Source organism: Gossypium arboreum, chromosome 11 (genome assembly GCF_025698485.1).
Source record: "Gossypium arboreum isolate Shixiya-1 chromosome 11, ASM2569848v2, whole genome shotgun sequence".
NCBI lineage: Eukaryota > Viridiplantae > Streptophyta > Magnoliopsida > Malvales > Malvaceae > Gossypium > Gossypium arboreum.
In genome coordinates, this window is record NC_069080.1 from 122,861,883 (window position 1) to 122,881,155 (window position 19,273).

At 33.5% G+C, this 19,273-nt stretch overlaps 3 protein-coding genes across 4 annotated transcripts; 2 read left to right on the forward strand and 1 right to left on the reverse strand.

Annotated features, from left to right (window-relative positions):
• The first annotated feature begins 451 nt into the window (after positions 1-451).
• LOC108476613 (ATP-citrate synthase alpha chain protein 3) lies at positions 452-3,933 on the forward strand. Its single transcript, XM_017778879.2, has 12 exons — positions 452-759; positions 842-1,018; positions 1,333-1,494; positions 1,604-1,684; positions 1,856-1,907; positions 2,222-2,336; positions 2,436-2,517; positions 2,613-2,708; positions 2,838-2,939; positions 3,031-3,147; positions 3,238-3,354; positions 3,469-3,933. Exons 1-12 carry the CDS (start codon positions 661-663, stop codon positions 3,538-3,540), a joined length of 1,272 nt encoding a protein of 423 aa, XP_017634368.1. The 5' UTR covers positions 452-660; the 3' UTR covers positions 3,541-3,933.
• Positions 3,934-8,679: 4,746 nt separating this feature from the next.
• Positions 8,680-13,119, forward strand: LOC108479257 (uncharacterized). The gene is made up of 8 exons (XM_017781742.2): positions 8,680-9,023; positions 9,395-9,618; positions 9,754-10,056; positions 10,558-10,766; positions 10,864-10,912; positions 10,995-11,084; positions 11,190-11,252; positions 11,425-13,119. The coding sequence occupies exons 2-8, from the start codon at positions 9,451-9,453 to the stop codon at positions 12,757-12,759; spliced, it is 2,217 nt and encodes a 738-aa protein (XP_017637231.1). The 5' UTR covers positions 8,680-9,023; positions 9,395-9,450; the 3' UTR covers positions 12,760-13,119.
• Positions 13,120-13,474: 355 nt separating this feature from the next.
• LOC108479258 (probable receptor-like protein kinase At5g18500) lies at positions 13,475-17,100 on the reverse strand. 2 transcript variants are annotated; one of them, XM_053021204.1, is made up of 9 exons: positions 16,567-17,100; positions 16,393-16,428; positions 15,595-16,291; positions 15,375-15,479; positions 15,135-15,257; positions 14,898-15,068; positions 14,682-14,811; positions 14,203-14,415; positions 13,475-14,061 (listed from the first exon to the last, which is right to left on the reverse strand). In XM_053021204.1, exons 3-9 carry the CDS (start codon positions 16,260-16,262, stop codon positions 13,939-13,941), a joined length of 1,533 nt encoding a protein of 510 aa, XP_052877164.1. In that variant the 5' UTR covers positions 16,263-16,291; positions 16,393-16,428; positions 16,567-17,100; the 3' UTR covers positions 13,475-13,938. The 2 variants fall into 2 exon arrangements, with proteins under 2 accessions (XP_052877164.1, XP_017637232.2); XM_017781743.2 differs by lacking the exon at positions 16,393-16,428.
• Between the last annotated feature and the right edge of the window lie 2,173 nt (positions 17,101-19,273).

Consider the following 19,273-nt stretch of genomic DNA (forward strand, 5'->3'; position numbering starts at 1 on the left):
GCTCCCTCTCTTTCCCTTTCTCTTCTACCATTTAATTTTTTTTTAATGAAATAGATTTAGACGTCACAAATTTGTGAATCAAAATTGAACTAAATTTTTTCTCTGATCTCTGATATTGGTCGTCAAATCAACTTGAATCTAAGTTATATTCTTCTACTCATCGATGGGTACTATCAATTATATCGCTTGTCGAATTGTTACTTAGAGCTTTCTGACAAAACTTAAAAAAGAAAAAAAATTTAATAGTCAAGTGACTTAAATAAATTTTTTTGAATAGTTTAGTGACTCAAATGAAAATTTTTGAATAGTTTAGTGACCAAATTATTTTTTTTCGTTAAATGACCAAAAAAATTTTACTCATAATTTCGTGAGTAATTGTGTAATTTACCCTAAAATAAAACCAAGAAAGGGGGTTCAAATATTTATAAATTATAAAGTTAAAATTGGATCAGGGTCAGGGCCAATGTGGGTAAAAAAACCGCCCGCCCCGGCCGTTGCCATTGAACCCATCAATCTTCACTCACCTCTCCTCTCCCAACCAACACTTCATTTTCTTCCAACTACCTCCTCCTTTCTATCAATAAAAAGCCTCGGCCTCGGCGTTGTTGTTGTTGTTGCGGTTGTAGATCTTCTTCAATCTAAGCTTCTCAGAGACTTAAAATGGCTCGCAAGAAGATCAGAGAATACGATTCCAAGAGACTTCTCAAACAACACCTCAAACGCGTCGCTAATATCGACCTCCAAATCTGTTCTGCTCAGGTTTTTATTTATTTAATTATAATATGAAAACCCAACTAAGCAATGGAAATTGTATGATATGTGTTTTCTTTTTCTTTGTTAGGTGACTCAATCTACTGACTTCACCGAGTTAACGAACGAACAACCATGGCTTTCGTCCACCAGATTAGTTGTTAAGCCGGATATGTTGTTTGGTAAACGTGGGAAGAGTGGCTTGGTTGCTCTCAATTTGGATCTTGCTGAAGTTGCTGAATTCGTCAAAGCTCGCCTCGGCACTGAGGTAACCGCTTTGCTCTCATTGTTTTCAGCTGCCATTTCTTTTATCAATCATGCATTATCTCAATCACTGTTACCAGAAATCGCTATCTCCATGGTGATTTTCGGATTGGTTTGCACAATCGAATTCTAGCTATCTAATTCAGTAGATCACAAAACTATTGAATGAAACGGAGTCACAAGTTTAATACTTTATTTAGAATTATGTACATTTAATTCCATTTCGCACAAGTAGCTATTTATGTTTCAATTTTTTTTCCTCATACTGGATTGGTCTGCGTTCCTGGTAATACTGATCCGAATCTTTTATTTATTTAGGTTGAAATGGGCGGTTGCAAAGCTCCTATAACCACATTCATTGTTGAACCTTTTGTACCCCATGAACAAGAGTATTACCTTTCAATAGTCTCTGAAAGGCTTGGTTTTACCATTAGTTTTTCGGAATGTGGAGGTATTGATATTGAAGAGAACTGGGATAAGGTTTGTTTTGCCTTGGCCTTTTGTTTCTTTCGATTGAATTCCTTTACCATTTGTTGAAGGGATATGTGACTTTAAAAGATTACATGTATTTTCATCTTTGGTTTTGCAGGTTAAAACCATCTTCCTTCCAACCGAGAAACCTATGACCTTGGAGACATGTGCACCGTTGATAGCTACACTTCCTTTGGAAGTGAGTTTCACTAGTATTTTCCCGGTTGTTTTTATTTCCTTAATGGAATCTGTTTGGCCTTTGTTCTCATATCCTTCATATATACTTATATTTTGCAATGTATTATTTGAATTACTGGTCTTAGTCTTGCATTTATATAGCTAGTGTTGATACCATTTAAGCATCACGTAGGTCCGCGGGAAGATTGGTGACTTCATCATGGGTGTCTTTTCTGTCTTTCAAGGTACATGGAGTTGATGGTTTCAGATTTGTTGGCTCTATGTTTTATTCACCGAACAGCGAAATTGCATTTCATGACTGAAAATGCAATAATCCACCCGTTTATATAAAACTTAAATGCCAGAATTTAAAAGGATCACCAAATGTCTAGTATTTTTCACTATGATCTTGAATATCATCATCTCTTTTATTGGGATAGAGGCTTCTATTTTTACAATATCTCTGATTTTGTCCATTATCCTTAGTTCAACACATTATTGTATTGTTCTAAAGCTCTCTTGTCTTAGCATCTATGCCAATGTTTTCTGTTGGCTGCAGATCTTGACTTCAGCTTTCTCGAGATGAATCCATTTACACTGGTGAATGGAGAACCATACCCACTGGATATGAGGGGGGAGCTGGACGACACTGCTGCATTCAAGAACTTCAACAAGTAAGCTTCTTTCCAGGCCAAGCTTGATAGCTATATATCTCCTCGAAATATATATCTCATATAGATTTGTTTTGCATCAAAACAATTTTGTGCATTCAGGTGGGGTAACATAGAGTTTCCTCTACCTTTTGGGAGAGTCCTGAGCTCTACAGAAAGCTTCATTTATTCATTGGATGGAAAGGTAGCCGTTCTTGTTGTAGCCCATGTTTCAATGTAGATTTCTTTTCACATGGTTGAAGGACATTTGTTTATCATAATCTTCGCTTAATATTACAGACAAGTGCATCTCTGAAATTCACTGTTTTGAATCCAAAAGGGCGTATCTGGACAATGGTTGCTGGAGGTGGTGCTAGTGTCATTTATGCTGATACTGTAAGTGGCCTTCTAAAGGATCTGTGTTTTTTGTTTTACGTTCCACTGACCTTATCGTTATTTTCCGCAGGTTTGATATCATTTGATGCCATTCTAAGGATTTAGAGTTATTTCTGTTTATTTAACTAGGTAGGAGATTTAGGTTATGCTTCAGAACTGGGAAACTATGCGGAGTATAGTGGAGCACCAAATGAAGAGGAGGTCTTGCAATATGCAAGAGTTGTTATTGATGTAAGAAACGGTGACTGGTTTAAGCTATTTTAATAGAAGCAAATTCGCCATTAGAGTTTTTGGAAAATTTTACTGATTTGGGATGTTGCAGTGTGCCACTGCAAACCCTGATGGTCGTAAGAGAGCCCTTCTCATTGGAGGTGGCATTGCTAACTTCACTGATGTAGCTGCTACTTTCAACGGAATCATTCGAGCATTGAGAGAAAAGGTACGATTCAGCTGAAAACAAGTAAAATTTAGTTCAATGGTTGAGACTCTTCTTTGACATTCCGGTCCTTTTTCCTCCCCCTCTCTCCAGGAAGCCAAGTTAAAAGCAGCAAGAATGCACATCTTTGCTCGAAGAGGTGGTCCAAACTATCAAATTGGTTTGGCAAGGATGCGTGCTCTTGGGGAGGAACTAGGAGTACCCCTTGAGGTATGAAATCACAGTGTGCTTCTTTGAAAATGCTGCATTACTGATGTTGTGGTGTAATTAGCAAAGGAAACATTGGTATTACCACTTGACTATTTTACTGTTGTCTTGATACAGGTTTACGGGCCGGAGGCCACGATGACTGGCATATGCAAGCAGGCTATAGATTGCATTCTGTCCGAAGCATAAGTATGGTATTATTTTTGTTCTCCAAAGTCGAGTTATGCTGCCAATGCAGTTTGGTATTCTTTGTTGAAGTCATAAGCTGGACAAGACTGTTGTTGTAGACCGAAATACTCAAATTACTGAGTATTTCATCCTCTTTTGTGTGTGTGTGTGTGTGTTCTTGTGCAATAAACACGAAACTTGGTTTCTGTCGGTCCATGTTTGTTTGTTGGTAGTTGGTATTTTGGTGTTTCTGATTATAATTGTGCTTTATGATGGGCTGGAAAAATGTTTGAATTAACGAGAAAATGCGAAAATGCAATTCCCAGTATCTTGCAAGAGCGAAGTGTGTGTGTGTTTTTGGTGTAATGTAACTAAAACAAGCGAATGGTTTACATAGACTTATTCATAAACAAATTGCCTCTAGTTTTATCTTCTTTTAAAACAAGTCTTGGTCATTCAAAAGGGCTATTTTTGCCGGTGGATTCTTTAGGAATGTATCTCAAAAACCATTTCTCTTCATTTGATAAAATTTGTTGAATTCTCTTAAACAGTGATGAATTTGATCCTTTGAATTTATTGTCACCAATAACTCTTAACAACCTCAATATTATCATATTGGATGGTAACCTATGATAGCCTTGTTTCTGGAAGTAGAAGTAAAACATCCAATATGCCCCATAATTCAGTGATAAAGATTTAATATTTTCTCAAGAAATGATTATACCCTAATATCCACTTTCCCTTTTCATCTCGTATCACTTTTCCTAATATCCAATATGAAGTGTGTGTTTTAATAATAGTATAAATCATAAAATAAATTTATTGACATAACTAATAGAATTTATTGTTTATTTTGAAGTTTGGTTCTTATGTGTTATTATTATTGAGTTGGTATTATCGAGTCAATTAATGCTAATCACTATCAATGATTTAATAATAGAATTACATTATGAAACACAATATAGGTAATAAAATTTTATGTAAAAAGTATATTTATAAAATAAAATAAATCAAATAAGGCTTTGGAAACTATGATGTCCTACGTTCAAGTTTTATTTTGTTGTAGATTTTATATAGAGTAAATTAGAGGTAAGGTTATTCTAAAATAAAGTTTATTTTATTTTGATTATTTTTAGTTTAGTCACTCTAATTAAGATAATTATTTAAATTAATTATTATCGTTAAAAATTCATTAATTCAAAACATTTCACTTCTCTCAGCGCTAACCCACAAAGAATGGTTGAGAGCAGTTCAAGCATGCCTTTGGAAACAACACTTGTCTTATAGGAGTAGTGCTTCATACAATTTCAGTAGGTTCCATAGTCTTCTAACATTTAAAATTTTTAAAAATTAAGCCTTTTTTTTAATTTTGAGAAAAACAAATGATATTAGGTTACTCTATGCTTATTAATTTCAATGGTTTATTTAAGATGTGAAAATTTTAAGTGACAATTATACATTAGGAGCTGGAAATATATATATATATATATATATATATATATATATAAAATGATTTTTTGTTATTGTATGCCTATTAATTTTAATAATTTGTTTAACAGTTAAAAATTTTGAGTGGTGGTTTGAGTCTTAATTTGATTAGTATGAATATTGTTGTCAATACAAGAAAATGTAAGTTCAAATACGCTAAAGCATGTTATAATTATTAATTATATGTACACATTAATTTATGTTTGATATTTTTAAAGGAATGTTGAATATTGATTTTATTACTAGTTAATTCAGCACAAAATTATTTTTAATGCAAATAGATACTAATTATTTTCTATTTGACTAATATAATATTTAATGCAATTGAAAAGTGAGAAATTAGGAAACATTGTTCTTGAAAAGCATCAAACCCGGCCCTCCACTCCATTTTGATTCAATTGTAAACTTAACCAATTAAGTTAAAAGATATTTGTAACCAATAATTTATATATTGTATTATGGCTGGGCTTTATTTGTAATGAATGTTTAATCATGGGCTTAAAATATAAAAACTTCTAGAGGGGAAGGACTTATTAGTTATTAAACCAAAATATTCTGCCAACATAGAACCAAAACCAAAAAAGAACGGCCACTCTTAAAATGAAAATTTTTCATTTAGGCCCTCTAATTTTTTTTTAAAATTTTAAATCAGTAAAGGTAAAATTGTACTTTGGCTTCCCCTAAAATTATAAAAATTCAATTTAATCCTTTAAAAATTGTAAAGATATAGACTATAAAAAATTAAAATTTCATTTGACCCCCTTAAAAATTGTTCTGGCTTCGCCCCTGCTTATATTTGATTCACATCGGCTCTATTAACGGGTTATAATAATTTGTTTAGACTTAGTTAAAAGATTACTGTTAACGGGTTATAGTAGTTAGCTCAAATTTTCATTATTTGGTTGGAATTTTATTTATTTTCTTAGTAAAAATATATTGGTAATATTGGGTTATCTCCAAAACAAATTTAATAAAACAACAACTGACACCATCAAGTAAGGAAAATTCGATGGAGTTCATACTCAATGTTATTATTATTTTTACTTTTTTTTCCTTTCTTTTTATTATTTGAATATTCAAGAACTAAGACCATTCCAATGCTGTTTTTCGCCATATATAAACTGAACCAACAATTAGGATGAGCACAAAAATGAAAGATTCCATGAATATGGGTACCCCCAATACCTCGAAACTCATTGCCATGGATAAAGAAAAATCGTTTCAACATCCAAAACAACAAAAACTAGAATAAACATATAATAACGAATTCGAAATTGTTGGGGATCGACCTGATTAAGCAACGAACAAATAAAAATAGCAGAAGAAATTGATAAATTAAACATACAAATTTAACATGGAAAAACCCCTTCAAAGAGGATAAAAAACAATTGACAAAGATAATTTTACTATAATGACGAAAGAACAAAGAGTACAAAAGATGAAGATAAAAACTAAACCTCGAATACACCAAAACAAAGAAACCTAAAAACATCTTATGGGTTGTAAAAGAGCCTATTTATAGGCTAAATCCATAGATCAAATAATAATAAAATAATCTAGACTAATTAGAATTTAATTGAAACAAATAAACAAAGTTTAACTGACAAATTATTTCTAATTTAAGTGAAACCATAGTGACACTCAAGAGAAATTGTAACCAAACATATTAGTAACTTAACTGGGGTTTATTGTTTTATTTTGTTTTCTTTCCCAACTATCCTCATTTTCATAGGTTAATAGTAGAACAATGCTTTTAACAAGTTATGGTTATACTTATTGAGCGTTTGTCACTCATTCTTTTATTCTCTTTCACTTTTTAGATATGTAGTGGGGAAGATTATCATGGAAGCTTAATTTAACGTTTTAATTACACTTTTTTTTTAATAATAGGACTCTTATTCAGTGTTGAATTCAAAGGTTGGTATTGACAGGACCTGACCTGCGCTAAAATGAAATTTTATACCCTTTTATGGTTTATAAAATTTTAAATTAATAATGATAAAATTATGCTTGACCCTTAAAAATGATAAAACTGTCCAATTAATTTTGAGATTATTGTGCTTTTATAATAATGTTTTTATTTCTTTATGAGAAATGTGGATGTGATGTTTTTACTTATTACAAAAATTTACGTGGTTTGAGACCTTACTTATTAGAGGGAACTTATTTTTTTTATAGAAGGCTTTATATCATCTTAAGATAATACTTAAATTATTGAGTATTGTACTAAGACAATATTGTTGTGTCATGCTCCATCTTGGGGTGTGATAGTACTATTAACTATTAGATTAGGTTACATAATTATTATAAGTAGAGTGATAATATATATATTATTAAATATGTATTCGATAATTGAATATATGATTCTTAATTATTTTATTTAAATATTACATAAAAATATGAAAAAGATAAAAGTATCATAATAATATTAATTGCCATTTAAACGAAATGATATATAAGTCACTTGGGGACTGTTTTTTTTTTTACATAATCAGTGTGGAAGAGTCTTAGGGGACTTCTAGCATTGTCATCATGGTCAATGGCTTCGCAAGGCATCAAGGACTTCTAACATTGTCATCATGGTTGATCGGAGTTTATTGTCGTCGTAGTTTGGTAGTGATAAGGTTAGGATGCATGTTATCATGGTTGACCAAGATTTATTGTTGGCACATTTCAACAATGGTAAGATTAGAATGAGTTATAAATGGTTTATCATCGGCATAGTTTGATAGTGACAAGGTTAGGGTAAGATGCAATTATAATTGATTGATTAATGTGATGCATTTCTAGTAGTTCTAGCACTACCAGTATAGCGGTTGTTGTCATTTATATAGAAGATGTAATTAACTTCCGTTGCTTTAATGGGTAGTGTTGTGATTATAGTAAGTTATCCATTAACTTGTAAGTTGTGTTAGCATTTCGAGTTTTAATAAAATTACTACTTTATATTAAAAGAAATTTATTTTTAATCGATTTACATTGTTTATAATTCCCAAATTTTAATTAGTTCCAATAGATTAGAGGTGTTCATGAATTGGATCTGGTCTAAACATGATATTAATACAATTTATGCTTGTTCAAGCTTGATCCGATTCAAAATACGAGCTTAAAATTTTGCTCAAGATTGTCCATATTTAGAAATAGCTAAATCTAAGCTCATTTTAAGCTCGCTCGTATTATTATTTTTAAATAAAAATATATTATATTATTTTTAATTAAACATTTATAAGTATTCATAACATTTTTTTAACGCTTATTATAGCAATATCATAAACTATTATAGGTTTAATTTTTAAGTGTTATAAATTACATCATATATAAAATTAACATAATACGATATTCATTATTCAAGTTCGAACTCAATCCATATTTTAAACAGACCTTTTTTTTTTACCCAAACCTACTTTTTGTCCTAATATTTTCATCGAAACCTTATTAAATTTTGTACAAACCTTCGAATTTAGATGAATAACCCAACTTATAAACATAATGGATTCTCTTATTTTTCTATTAACTTATGAGATTAAACTCTCAAATTAATTATTTTCTATTCAACCAGTTGAAATAATTCATGAGATTAAACTGATGAGATTAAACATTCATTACTCAAGCTCAGACTCAACTCATATTTTAAATAAATTGATTTTTTATCCAAATCTATTTTTTGACCTAATATTTGATATTTTCATCTAAACCTTTTTAAATTCTGTACAACCTTCAAATTTGGATGAATAATCCCACCCGTAAACATTAATGGATTCTCTTATTTTCCTATCTAACTTTTGAGATTAAACTGTCCAGCTAATTATTTTTTATTCAATCAGTTGAAATAACTGTTGGGGGTTCTTTTTTTCACCCAGCGACTAAATAGCAAAAATCTGATTACTTTGACTCCCTTTTGTCTTTTTGAGTTTGATTAGTGCATATAAATAACGGTTTAGTGTTTTCTGTCACTTTTGTACTTTTTATTTTGTGCTATAAACTCAAAAACAAAGGATCCAGATTCAAGAAAGCAGGTATGTACTTCCCTTTTGACTTTTTCCCCCCTTAAAGTTCCTTGTAATTAACTTGCATTGTCCCGCTTTATGTACTTACTTCAATGAATATAAGTATAACTTCGCCTATACATGTATATACTTGTTGTTCGAAGTGTCAACCAAAATGATCTGATACTTTTAGGGTTTGTGAATTGTGAATGCTGTTTCATGCAAGTTTCGAGTTTCAGCTTTGTTTTCTGTTCTAATACTTAAAACGCAGTGCAGAGCAGTAAATTAATTTGAAATTCCAAACTAAATTACAAAGCCAAATAGATTTGAGGAATTGATCTGTGTATGGTGATGAATTAGAAATGGGTTCCCCCTTTAGCACAAATTTGTTCTGTTTGCAGGATTTCGTATTTCCTTTGTTGGGTCAGATTCAGAGGAGGCCAAAAATAAAAAAAAAATGGATGATAGTTGTGCTGTATGTGCTGACACACTTGAGTGGGTTGCATATGGGCCGTGTGGCCATCGAGAAGTATGTTCAACTTGCATCGTTCGTCTCCGATTCATCTGCGATGACTACCGTTGTTGCCTTTGCAAGTCCGAACTGAAAACTATCTTTATTACCAAAGTTAGTCATTCTTTTTATGTTCTCGAGGTCATTCTTTTTATGTTCTCGAGATTGACATCTGATAATATTGAACCATGTCTATGCTGAATAATGGAAACAATATCTAGTTAAGTTTACATCTAATGAGTTTTTCAGGCTTTGGGAGATTATACGAAGGTGATAAATGATTTCTCGGCTTTTCCAGTTGATCCGATTGAGGGTCAAGTTAGTTCTTACTGGTACCATGAAGGGACACAAGCATATTTCGATGATCTGGATCACTACAAGATGATAAAAGCGATGTGCAGGCTATCTTGTACTGTTTGCGATAAAAAGGATGAACAGCGAAATGGTGGATCAAAGAAGAGAGCAGAGTTTAAGAACATTGAGCAGCTTAAGAGTCACTTGTTTAACCGGCATAGACTGCTTAACTGCAGTCTGTGTCTTGAAGGTAGGAAGGTGAGATACAATTGGTTATATTATGTTATGAATGCCCTAAAAATTATAAACTATGCTAGAAAAATGTTATCAAGTGGCGTTCTAATTCAACAATACGTCTTGCATTCTTATTGATAACCCTCCTAGATACATTCTGCGAATGAGAGAATACCTATGTTGCTCGGACACTGGTATGAGACATTATTTGTTCAATTTTTACAAAGTTTTCCATGCATTTGGAGGATTTTTGGAAGGTCATATCCTCTTACTTATGTCCAAATATGTGTTGGACACGTATTCCCAAGACAAAAAATGAAGAGTCGGAGCAAAGTAGGAGACAGTGATCTAGTTTGATCTCTAAAGTACTTCCATTTATGTGATTGTTGATCTTTTCTTTTGCTGCTTCGTTTTACCCAGTTGGAATTTTCATTAGATATACACCCTGTTTTAACTAAGACTGTGAGGCAAGAACCGCTGGCTGCACAATGATGTATTTGATATTATCTTTAATATCCGAGTCAGGTCTTTATGTGTGAGCAAAAGTTATATACTAGAGAACAACTGGATAAGCATATAAAGACAGGTGATTCTGTGGTTGATGGCACTGAAAGTGAAAGGGGAGGTTTTACAGGACATCCTATGTGTGAGTTCTGTCAAAATCCATTCTATGGCGAGAATGAGCTCTACTTGCATATGTCTACTGAACATTTCACTTGCCACATATGCCAAAGGTAAGCCTTATTATTGTGATATAATTATAGTTCAGAGATTGCATATGTTAGGTATTGCTAGTTCTCTCATGCATTCAACTGACATGGCTCAATGCAGGCGGCATCCCGGACAATATGAATACTATAGAAATTATGATGACATGGAGGTCAGTATCCATTTCGTGTTTTCCCGTTCTTCTTGTAATTGTTCCATTTTGATTCTCCATAGAATCAGAAATTTTGTCGCAGATCCATTTTAGTCGGGAGCATCATTTATGCGAGGACGAGACCTGTCGTGCCAAAAAGTTTGTTGTTTTTGCGACTCAATCTGAATTGAAGGTCTGTGGCATAGTTGTTATATTTATGTACATTTTCCTCTTATTTTAAGTACAATCTTTTTTTTTTCTTTTTTCCTTTTTTTTTAAGAAAAACAAAATTCTGTAGAGGCACAATACTCTCGAACACGGTGGGCGCATGTCTCGTTCCAAGCGTCATGCTGCATTGCAGGTTTGTTCGGATCATTGAAAACAATCATGTTTCTTCAATGTCCCTTATTTTATTACATATTTATTTTGGTATGCTTGTTTTAGACAATTCATTGCTTGGTCACTTGTAATCTTCCACTGTATATTATAAGGAGATGTAGATTGCTAGTAATTTTTATTTTCATTATATCCAGATACCGATAAGTTTCCGGTACCGGCGGAGTTGTGGGCAGGACCATCCAGTAAGAGGACATGTCTCTCATCCTGATTCATCTGATAGTCAACTTTCGTTGGCTATGCAAGCTAGTTTCGTGACTGCTGGAAGTTTTCATTCTACTTCAACAAGTGACCAAACGGTTCTAAATAGTGAAGTAGCTTCTATCGTTGGCCCTTTCGAGGCATTAGCTACAATGGATTCCGTGCCATCTTCAAGAAATTGCCGAGCACTAGGAAACTCTAGGGGTGGACCTCTTGAAGACTCGTCATTCCCTCCCCTTCCAGCAGCATCAAATAGCAGTCAACAAAAAGTTAGAAACAGTTTACAGGGACCAGCTAGAAGGAGCATGGCTGCTCCCTCACGTCACCGACACAATGGAACTTCAAATGTTGTTTCTAATACTGCTCAGGGTTGGCCTGCAGTGAGCTTTCAACCTAACATGTCCGCTGCTGGTACGCACCAGTCCAGAACTGTGACAAAATTTTCGCATCTATCAACTACTAATAACTCATCTGGCTCTTCCAAAAGTAAGCCTACTAGGATTAAGGAATCTTTACCCAAGGTGGAAGATTTTCAATCTGCTAACAAAGCTCTAGTGGAAAAGATCCGTGTTTCTTTGGAATTTGATCAGGACAAGTTTTCTGCATTCAAAGGAATAACCGGTGAATATCGGCAGGGTTTTATTAGCACCGAGGAGTATCTTGCCTATGTGCACCAGTTTGGTTTATCACATCTTGTTCTTGAGCTAGCTAGGTTATGCCCCAACGTTGAGAAACAAAGAGAACTTGTGGAGATATACAATTTTAACATAAGTAACAGCTATTCTCGCAATGATGATGCTGGTCAATGGAAAAACGATAAAAGGTCAAAGAAAGGAAAGGAGAAGTGTGAAGACTATGGCAGTACTGATTCAAAACATACTTTTGCAGGTGAAATCCATAGTGGGGTGGAAGTATTATTGGAGGATGGGCATCACAGTCACACTTCCAAAGGCAAATCAAAGGTTTTGGGTGATGAAGACGCTAACTCACATGTCCCACCTCAGTCTCAGGTCGAGCCAGATGTTGGTGGCTCGAAGAAAATTTTGGCATCTCAAGGAGGGGGAAATAAGCAACGGAAAAAAGTCTCCAAGTTCCTTAGAAATCGCCTTGGCGACGCTTTGGCTGCACAACTTGAAGGTGGAAAGTGTGAGATTCAAGAAAAAACAGACGAAAATAAGGAACCACCGGAAAGATTGCCAGTTCGCAGTGTATGGCGAGATGGTGGTGGGCAGAGACTCATGGCAAAGACCCAAAGAGTAGCAAGCAACTGATATTTATTATATATATTATAGTTCTTATAGAAATGACTGAGCGCTGATTGCTTTCCCAGGAGCTTTTGTTGAAGATGGATGTTGGTAATGGTACAAAATGAATCAGACACTTTTGTTGGAGATGTTGCTTGTGCTACACCACTTTTTGTCATTTTGTGCCTATGGTACTGTCATGGTATGGTATGGGTCCCTTACTATATTAGATTTACGGTTGTTTGAACAAAGGTGAATGACATTATTATAATTGGAAAATAGAGGGTGATTGACCGATTGTTATTGCTTTTTTATTATTTGTATTGAAATTGAATGGACCTATTTGGGTTCTACTACAGAATCACTGAAAATGATTCTAGAACATAACCAGCACCAGACCCGAGCCTCCTTTGATGGTGTTTGGCTAAGACCGCGTTAATTTGTTGCTGTCTGATTAAGTTGCCGTTTTGTTGTCTAGTTCTTAGGCTGTTTTGTTGCTGTAATGAACTGATATTACATGTCTCCTTGCAACATTAGGATTCAAACCATCGTCATCGGCCTGGTCCTTATTCACATGAATACCTGGTATCGGTTCTGGCTGACCTTGGGGGTCTGCAATCGAACTCGGGGGGTTCCCATTGCTTCCTTTCGTTGTCTCGATGCTCTTGTCCATGTTCTTTGTTGTTCTTGGACAATGAAGCTTATTGAACAAAAGAAAAATGGCAAAGGCAATAACAAAGTATTGGTGTATGCATATTTGATACTCTTCATAATAAGCAAATTAATATACAAGCAAAGCAACTCCAACCAATGAAAAATAAGAACATTTCAGTTGAGGTTAAAGCAAAACAAATCTCAAAAAGAGCTAATCCTAGTCCGTACACCTAAAACAATGAAACAAATCCCCACCACCCCCATCACTAAACCTTATATTTGGTCTCACTTCAAAAGTCTCACAAAACACCAATTTCATACACAACAAATCATCCCTACCATCTACAAATTAATACTATTCAATTACAAAACAAATTATGATAATAATAATATTTGATAAAAGCAATAGTCCTTCCCCCTTTTCCCACTCTTTACCACAATTCCCTACTTATCAACAACTGCTAATACCGAGACAAACCCGATGACTTTTTCAACACAAAACAAGCTTTTAAGGATCCCACCTTTCATTGCCACCCTCTTTGCGCTCGAGTTTCAAGATTGTGTCCGCTTACTCTCTGACCTTGAAGCTGGATAATCGCTCTTATCTGTATCGGAATTATCCTTTTGTGAGTCTATTTCAGAGCTGTTTTCATGAGGCCGACGGTGCCTTCGGTCCTGATTTCATCGAAACAGAACAGCAGATAAAAAAAACCACCATGCACTTCATGAATGTCAGAGCTATATATATATATATGTATGTATGTATGTATGTATGTATGCATATTGATCATGCTAAGTAATGAATGCAACACTAACCTCTCTTGGTATAGGATACTCCTCAGACTCGAGCATTCGTGCAACTTGACCCATCTTGGGTCTTTTTTCAGAATCCGGATCAACACATCTCAAAGCAGTTAGAAGGGCACGTTTTAGAGCTCGTGTCGACGGTCTAACCTCGATATTTGGATCTACCACTTCCTCTGATCTCCTGCTTCCAACCATCATTTTCAGCCAATCTACCAGATTAACCTGTAAACATTAAGATTCTATATTTAATAAAATTTAAAAACCTCTTTAAAAAAAGAATACAAAATAAGAAATCCATCAGTGATATACAATGATTATCAAGACGAAACATCAAGGTCTTATGATAGTATAGGTGTAGAATGCTGTTAACTTTTACATATTCGTGTTATAGGGATGCTTTAGAACAACAATTAAAACTCGGGAAGGTAGAAATACATCCAAAACCACAAGGGGTGAAGATTCAATTGCAGAAATACATATTCGTGTACCTCATGGGCAGGACGACCATAATCCACGGGATCTCTACCAGTTATGGCTTCCAATAGTACAACCCCAAAGCTATAGACATCACTCTTTTCGTTCAAAAGGCCAGTATTTGCATATTCAGGCGCCACGTATCTGCGTGATTTAAGGAAAAAGTTGTCAAGAGATGACTAAAGGTCCTAAATATATAAACATGAAGATGCACTAGAGAGATAAAATACCCAAATGTTCCCATAACTCGGGTTGTAACATGACTTTTCCCAGCACCTAGCAACTTCGCCAGACCAAAATCGGAAACCTTGGCATTAAACTCATCATCAATCAGAATATTGCTGGACTTTATGTCTCGGTGCACAACCTTTGGTTCAATGGCCTCATGCAAGTAGGCAAGACTGCATGAGAAAACATGTGTCAAAAGAGAACCGGACCTGAAAATGTATGAAGATATAGTGACTTACGCCTTAGCTGTTCCAAGGAGAATCTTTATGCGAGCTTCCCAGGTAAGATATCCATGTTGACGCATAGCTCCATGAAGCCATTGTTCTAAGTTTCCATTGTTGACATACTCGTAAACCAACATCCTGTATTTTTAAACAATGTCCTTCGTTAACGGCAATAACTGCTAATGATGATCCAATTTATAGTCAACTATTCAAAAATATTTAACCATGCAAAAACATAGTAAAAGAAGACTATACCTGTGTGTTCCTTCAATACAGTAACCTAAAAGGCGGACCAAATTCTTGTGACGAACATGCCCAATGGCTTCCACTTCGACTCGAAATTCTTTCTCTGCTTGGCCCCTACAAAGAAGATGATAGGCAGTTTAGCTAAGCAAGTCTTTGGGACAAGGAAATAACACCATGTTTAAAGTCTGCATAGACATATATATATATATATATATATATATATACTCACAAGTTGTTGAGTATTTTCTTAACAGCCACTGGTGTTCCATTGATCAAATGACCCCGATAAACAACGCCATATCCACCCTCTCCAAGAACATTTTCCTTTGAAAACCGGTTCGTAGCAAGTTCAAGATCCCTCAATGTAAACCAGTGACCCCAACCCAAATGAGAGAATTCAGGCAAGCCAACTAAAGGAGATGGAGCAGTGACGGGATACAAAGAAGATGGTCTATAGACAGTCATGGTACCGGAACTCCCTTCTTCTCCTGATTGAGATCCTGCACCATCTTTTTCTAAATGGTGAAATGAACCTGACTGACTACTATTATCTCCATTCCTTGATTTCCCAATACCAAGATGAACCATAACCCTATCTGAATCTTTGTCACTGGATTTATCATGAATGGTGAGAAGAATACCGTCCCGAGGAACGAAATCGTTGGCTGATACTTGTTCGACTCGAACTTCCTTGATTTCTTTAGATATAGATGGGATTTGAGTAAGGGGGAGCTTATTTCTAGCTCTTGATTTCTTCTTCCTTGAAGTTAAACAAAATGACATCAAAGAAAGGATGATTATGATAAATAAAGCAACAACAATCCCAATAACTTCCCACACTTCAAGTCCAAAAATGGCTGTCTTCTTGGACATTTCAGCATTGAGATCATTTGCCATTTTCCCCCCTAGTTTCAGATATTCAACACCTACAAAATTTACGAAATTCAATAAAAATAAGGCTTAGTATTCAAAATTACATTCCAAATCTCATATTTCACTTGTTATACAGCATTTGCAGAAAACTAACCATGGGGCAAAAGCTTCAAGCTATGTAAAAGAGACCCTTAATTTTAGTAAATAAACAGATCAGTCAATTAAGATTCAGATACAAGGAAAAAAATTTATGTACAGTAAGCTAAAAAAGCAAAAATTTTGATACATAAATAGAACATTAAGAATTAAACAAATGTGGCAACTTCACCTTCCAACGGTAAAGATCAGATCTTTGAAAAGATAATCTCAGATCTCAGAAAAGGAAGCCCCCAATGTGGCCATTTCCCAGAAACAATAGCAGGTGAACTAATTGAAGAAACCCTCAAATGCACCCACTTGTCCAATAAACACAAAAAGAAGAAGAAAAAAAAAGGAGCTTAAATAAGTAAAAGAAGATAATTGGTTTTATGGGGAAATGTGGATATGAATCTAAGCTGGAATGGAGCTATCTTGCACCAGAAATGAAGGTCCTTGTAAAGGCAAAAGGCAGAATTGATAATGAAAGGCTTGAAACTGAATGAAGGGGATATTGGACATGGAAGTGGGTTTTTTGAGAGAAAGGCTGTGAAGGTGAAAATGAATGGTGTGGGGTTTGATAAAATTAAGAGTAAAAATAAATTAAGCGAAGAAGGATTGAATTATCAGTGGTTGGTGATGAGTTTTTTATATAAAAAAAACACCACTGTAAAACACAAGCATTCAACTTCAAGCTTGCATTTTGCAAAAAAAAAGTCTTGACTTTAAGGCTAAATTCCACCCACAGTCACTAATAAATTATTTAAAAATTTTCCTTTCATTCACCCAAACTATTTTGAACTGTTAAATTGATTTTTTTTAAAGTTTAATTAGTAAATTTTGAGTGATGATTTAATAAGTAATACACATTAACAAATAAAATGATATACATTTGATCTAATTTGATATAACAGTTAATGTCAAATATGAAAAAGAAAGTTACACAATTTTGATTTATAAATTCATGAAATTCAAAATTATTTTATAAAAAGAATTTAAAAATAAATTAAAATAAGAAAAAAATCGATTAATATAAATGATACGAACAAAGAATACTATGTAACAACGATTTTCTACAATCCAATAACTTAAATTCAGTCATAATATAATTTTTGAAATTGAATATAATTTACCCATATAAAAATTTAAAGAAAAAACCTGTAATTAAATAAAAATTCAGAATATTTAAGTTTACTGTACTTGGGGTTTATGGTAACCAGCACATGAAACAGGTTCATCGTTCACTTATGAATAGATAAAATCATAAATGATTACATTATGGAAAAAATTATAGTACCATCTCTTATCCACATATGGTGTGGGTAATAATATATATATATATACATGTATATATATATATGTGTATGGTGTGTAAGGTCTATTATCATTGAATGTAATAATTATTTGACTTTAACATTGTCTTTCATAATGTCTTGTTTCTGTTTGGAATTTTGTTAGAACTGTAGAAAAAAAAAACATGATGATAAGCAAAGCCAATTATGTTGATATCAAGTACAGGATAAAACAAGCAAATGAAGGAGATTATGGGAGAGTGCAAGGTTAATTACATTAAATCAATTGAGTCTTAACTCGATTAGTATGAATATTATTATTATCAATTAAAGAGAACGTGGATTCGAATACGCTGAAGCGCATTATTTTTTATTATGAATTGAGGAGAGGTTATGGGTAGTTTAATTCTAAACATTGTATAAAAATAAATATAATCAGAACTTATAATAATATTATTAAAATATACATTTTGGTACTTGAACTTGGCTTTAAATTTCAATTTAGTATCTAAAATTTATTTTAATTCAATTAGGTACCTAAACTTAGTTTATTGATTCAAATTAGTATTTGAATTTGATTTTTTATCCAACTTAATACTTACGATAAATTACTTATTTAAATCAATTTAAATTATAAAACCAAGTTCGAGTATCAAATTAGCCTCAATAAAATTTAGATACTAAATTAAACTTTAAGGGGAAATTCATGTATATTTACTTAACTTATAATAATTAATTTTATTCGGACGATTGTAACTTTAAAAAAAAATTTGAAAGATGAAATCCTAACCCCAAAACTCAAAATTTAGGGGCGATAATGCCAAAAGCCAAAACACAGTGTTGTATAGTATAGAAGATAGGAAGGTGAAGGAAGGTCCACACGCCATGATGCCCGAAATGCACGGCATGTGGTGCCACCTTCTCTCATTTAGCCCGTCAGCCAAATATACACATATATATATATTTAATGAATGCTCAATTTAGCCAAATATACACATACATATTTAATGAATGCTCAATTTGCAAGCATAAAAAATTAGAATTAGAATACTTATCGTTAATAGTGACTAATTCTTTCATCGTAAGTATTTTTTAAAGAAATAAAAGGTTGACTATGAAATGTGTTCCATTTTAATGAGCAGAGATCGACCCCCCTCGACCTCACACCATATCCCGTAGTTAACTTATTTACTATTCCATATCAAGCACTAGTACTGTCAGTGCCTCTGTCTTATATACAACAATACTTCCACACAGTGGCAGATCTAGAAATACGACTTGGGGGTAAGGGTGAAATCAGAATTTTTTTTGGGAGGCCCGAAATTAAATTATATATTTTTATGATAGTAAAAATACAATTTCATCATTTTAATCGCCTAGATCTTTATAATTTTGAGGATTAAATCAATTTTTATCATTTTGAGGGCCCAAAGTGCAATTTTGCCATTACTAATTTAAAATTTTATAAATTATAAAGGACTTAGATGAAAAAAATTCATTTTAAGGGGTCGAGACCATTGCTAGTCTCCCTTAGATCCACCTCTGCTTCCACGATTGTTACTATGAAATCGATGCTTATGATATAATTGCATAATTTAATATTTAATC

Bases quoted from the DNA above. Each gene is read 5' to 3' on its own strand.
- LOC108476613 (XM_017778879.2), top strand. From the start codon at position 661: ATGGCTCGCAAGAAGATCAGAGAATACGATTCCAAGAGACTTCTCAAA. The intron at 2,337-2,435 runs GTAAGCTTCTTT...TTGTGCATTCAG, and splicing joins GCATTCAAGAACTTCAACAA to GTGGGGTAACATAGAGTTTC. The intron at 3,355-3,468 runs GTATGAAATCAC...GTCTTGATACAG, and splicing joins AACTAGGAGTACCCCTTGAG to GTTTACGGGCCGGAGGCCAC.
- LOC108479257 (XM_017781742.2), top strand. From the start codon at position 9,451: ATGGATGATAGTTGTGCTGTATGTGCTGACACACTTGAGTGGGTTGCA. The intron at 9,619-9,753 runs GTTAGTCATTCT...TGAGTTTTTCAG, and splicing joins AAACTATCTTTATTACCAAA to GCTTTGGGAGATTATACGAA. The intron at 11,085-11,189 runs GTCTGTGGCATA...AAAATTCTGTAG, and splicing joins CGACTCAATCTGAATTGAAG to AGGCACAATACTCTCGAACA.
- LOC108479258 (XM_017781743.2), bottom strand. From the start codon at position 16,262: ATGGCAAATGATCTCAATGCTGAAATGTCCAAGAAGACAGCCATTTTT. The intron at 15,258-15,374 runs GTATAGTCTTCT...TTAAAAATACAG, and splicing joins TGTATTGAAGGAACACACAG to GATGTTGGTTTACGAGTATG. The intron at 14,062-14,202 runs GTTAGTGTTGCA...CGATGAAATCAG, and splicing joins AGTATCCTATACCAAGAGAG to GACCGAAGGCACCGTCGGCC.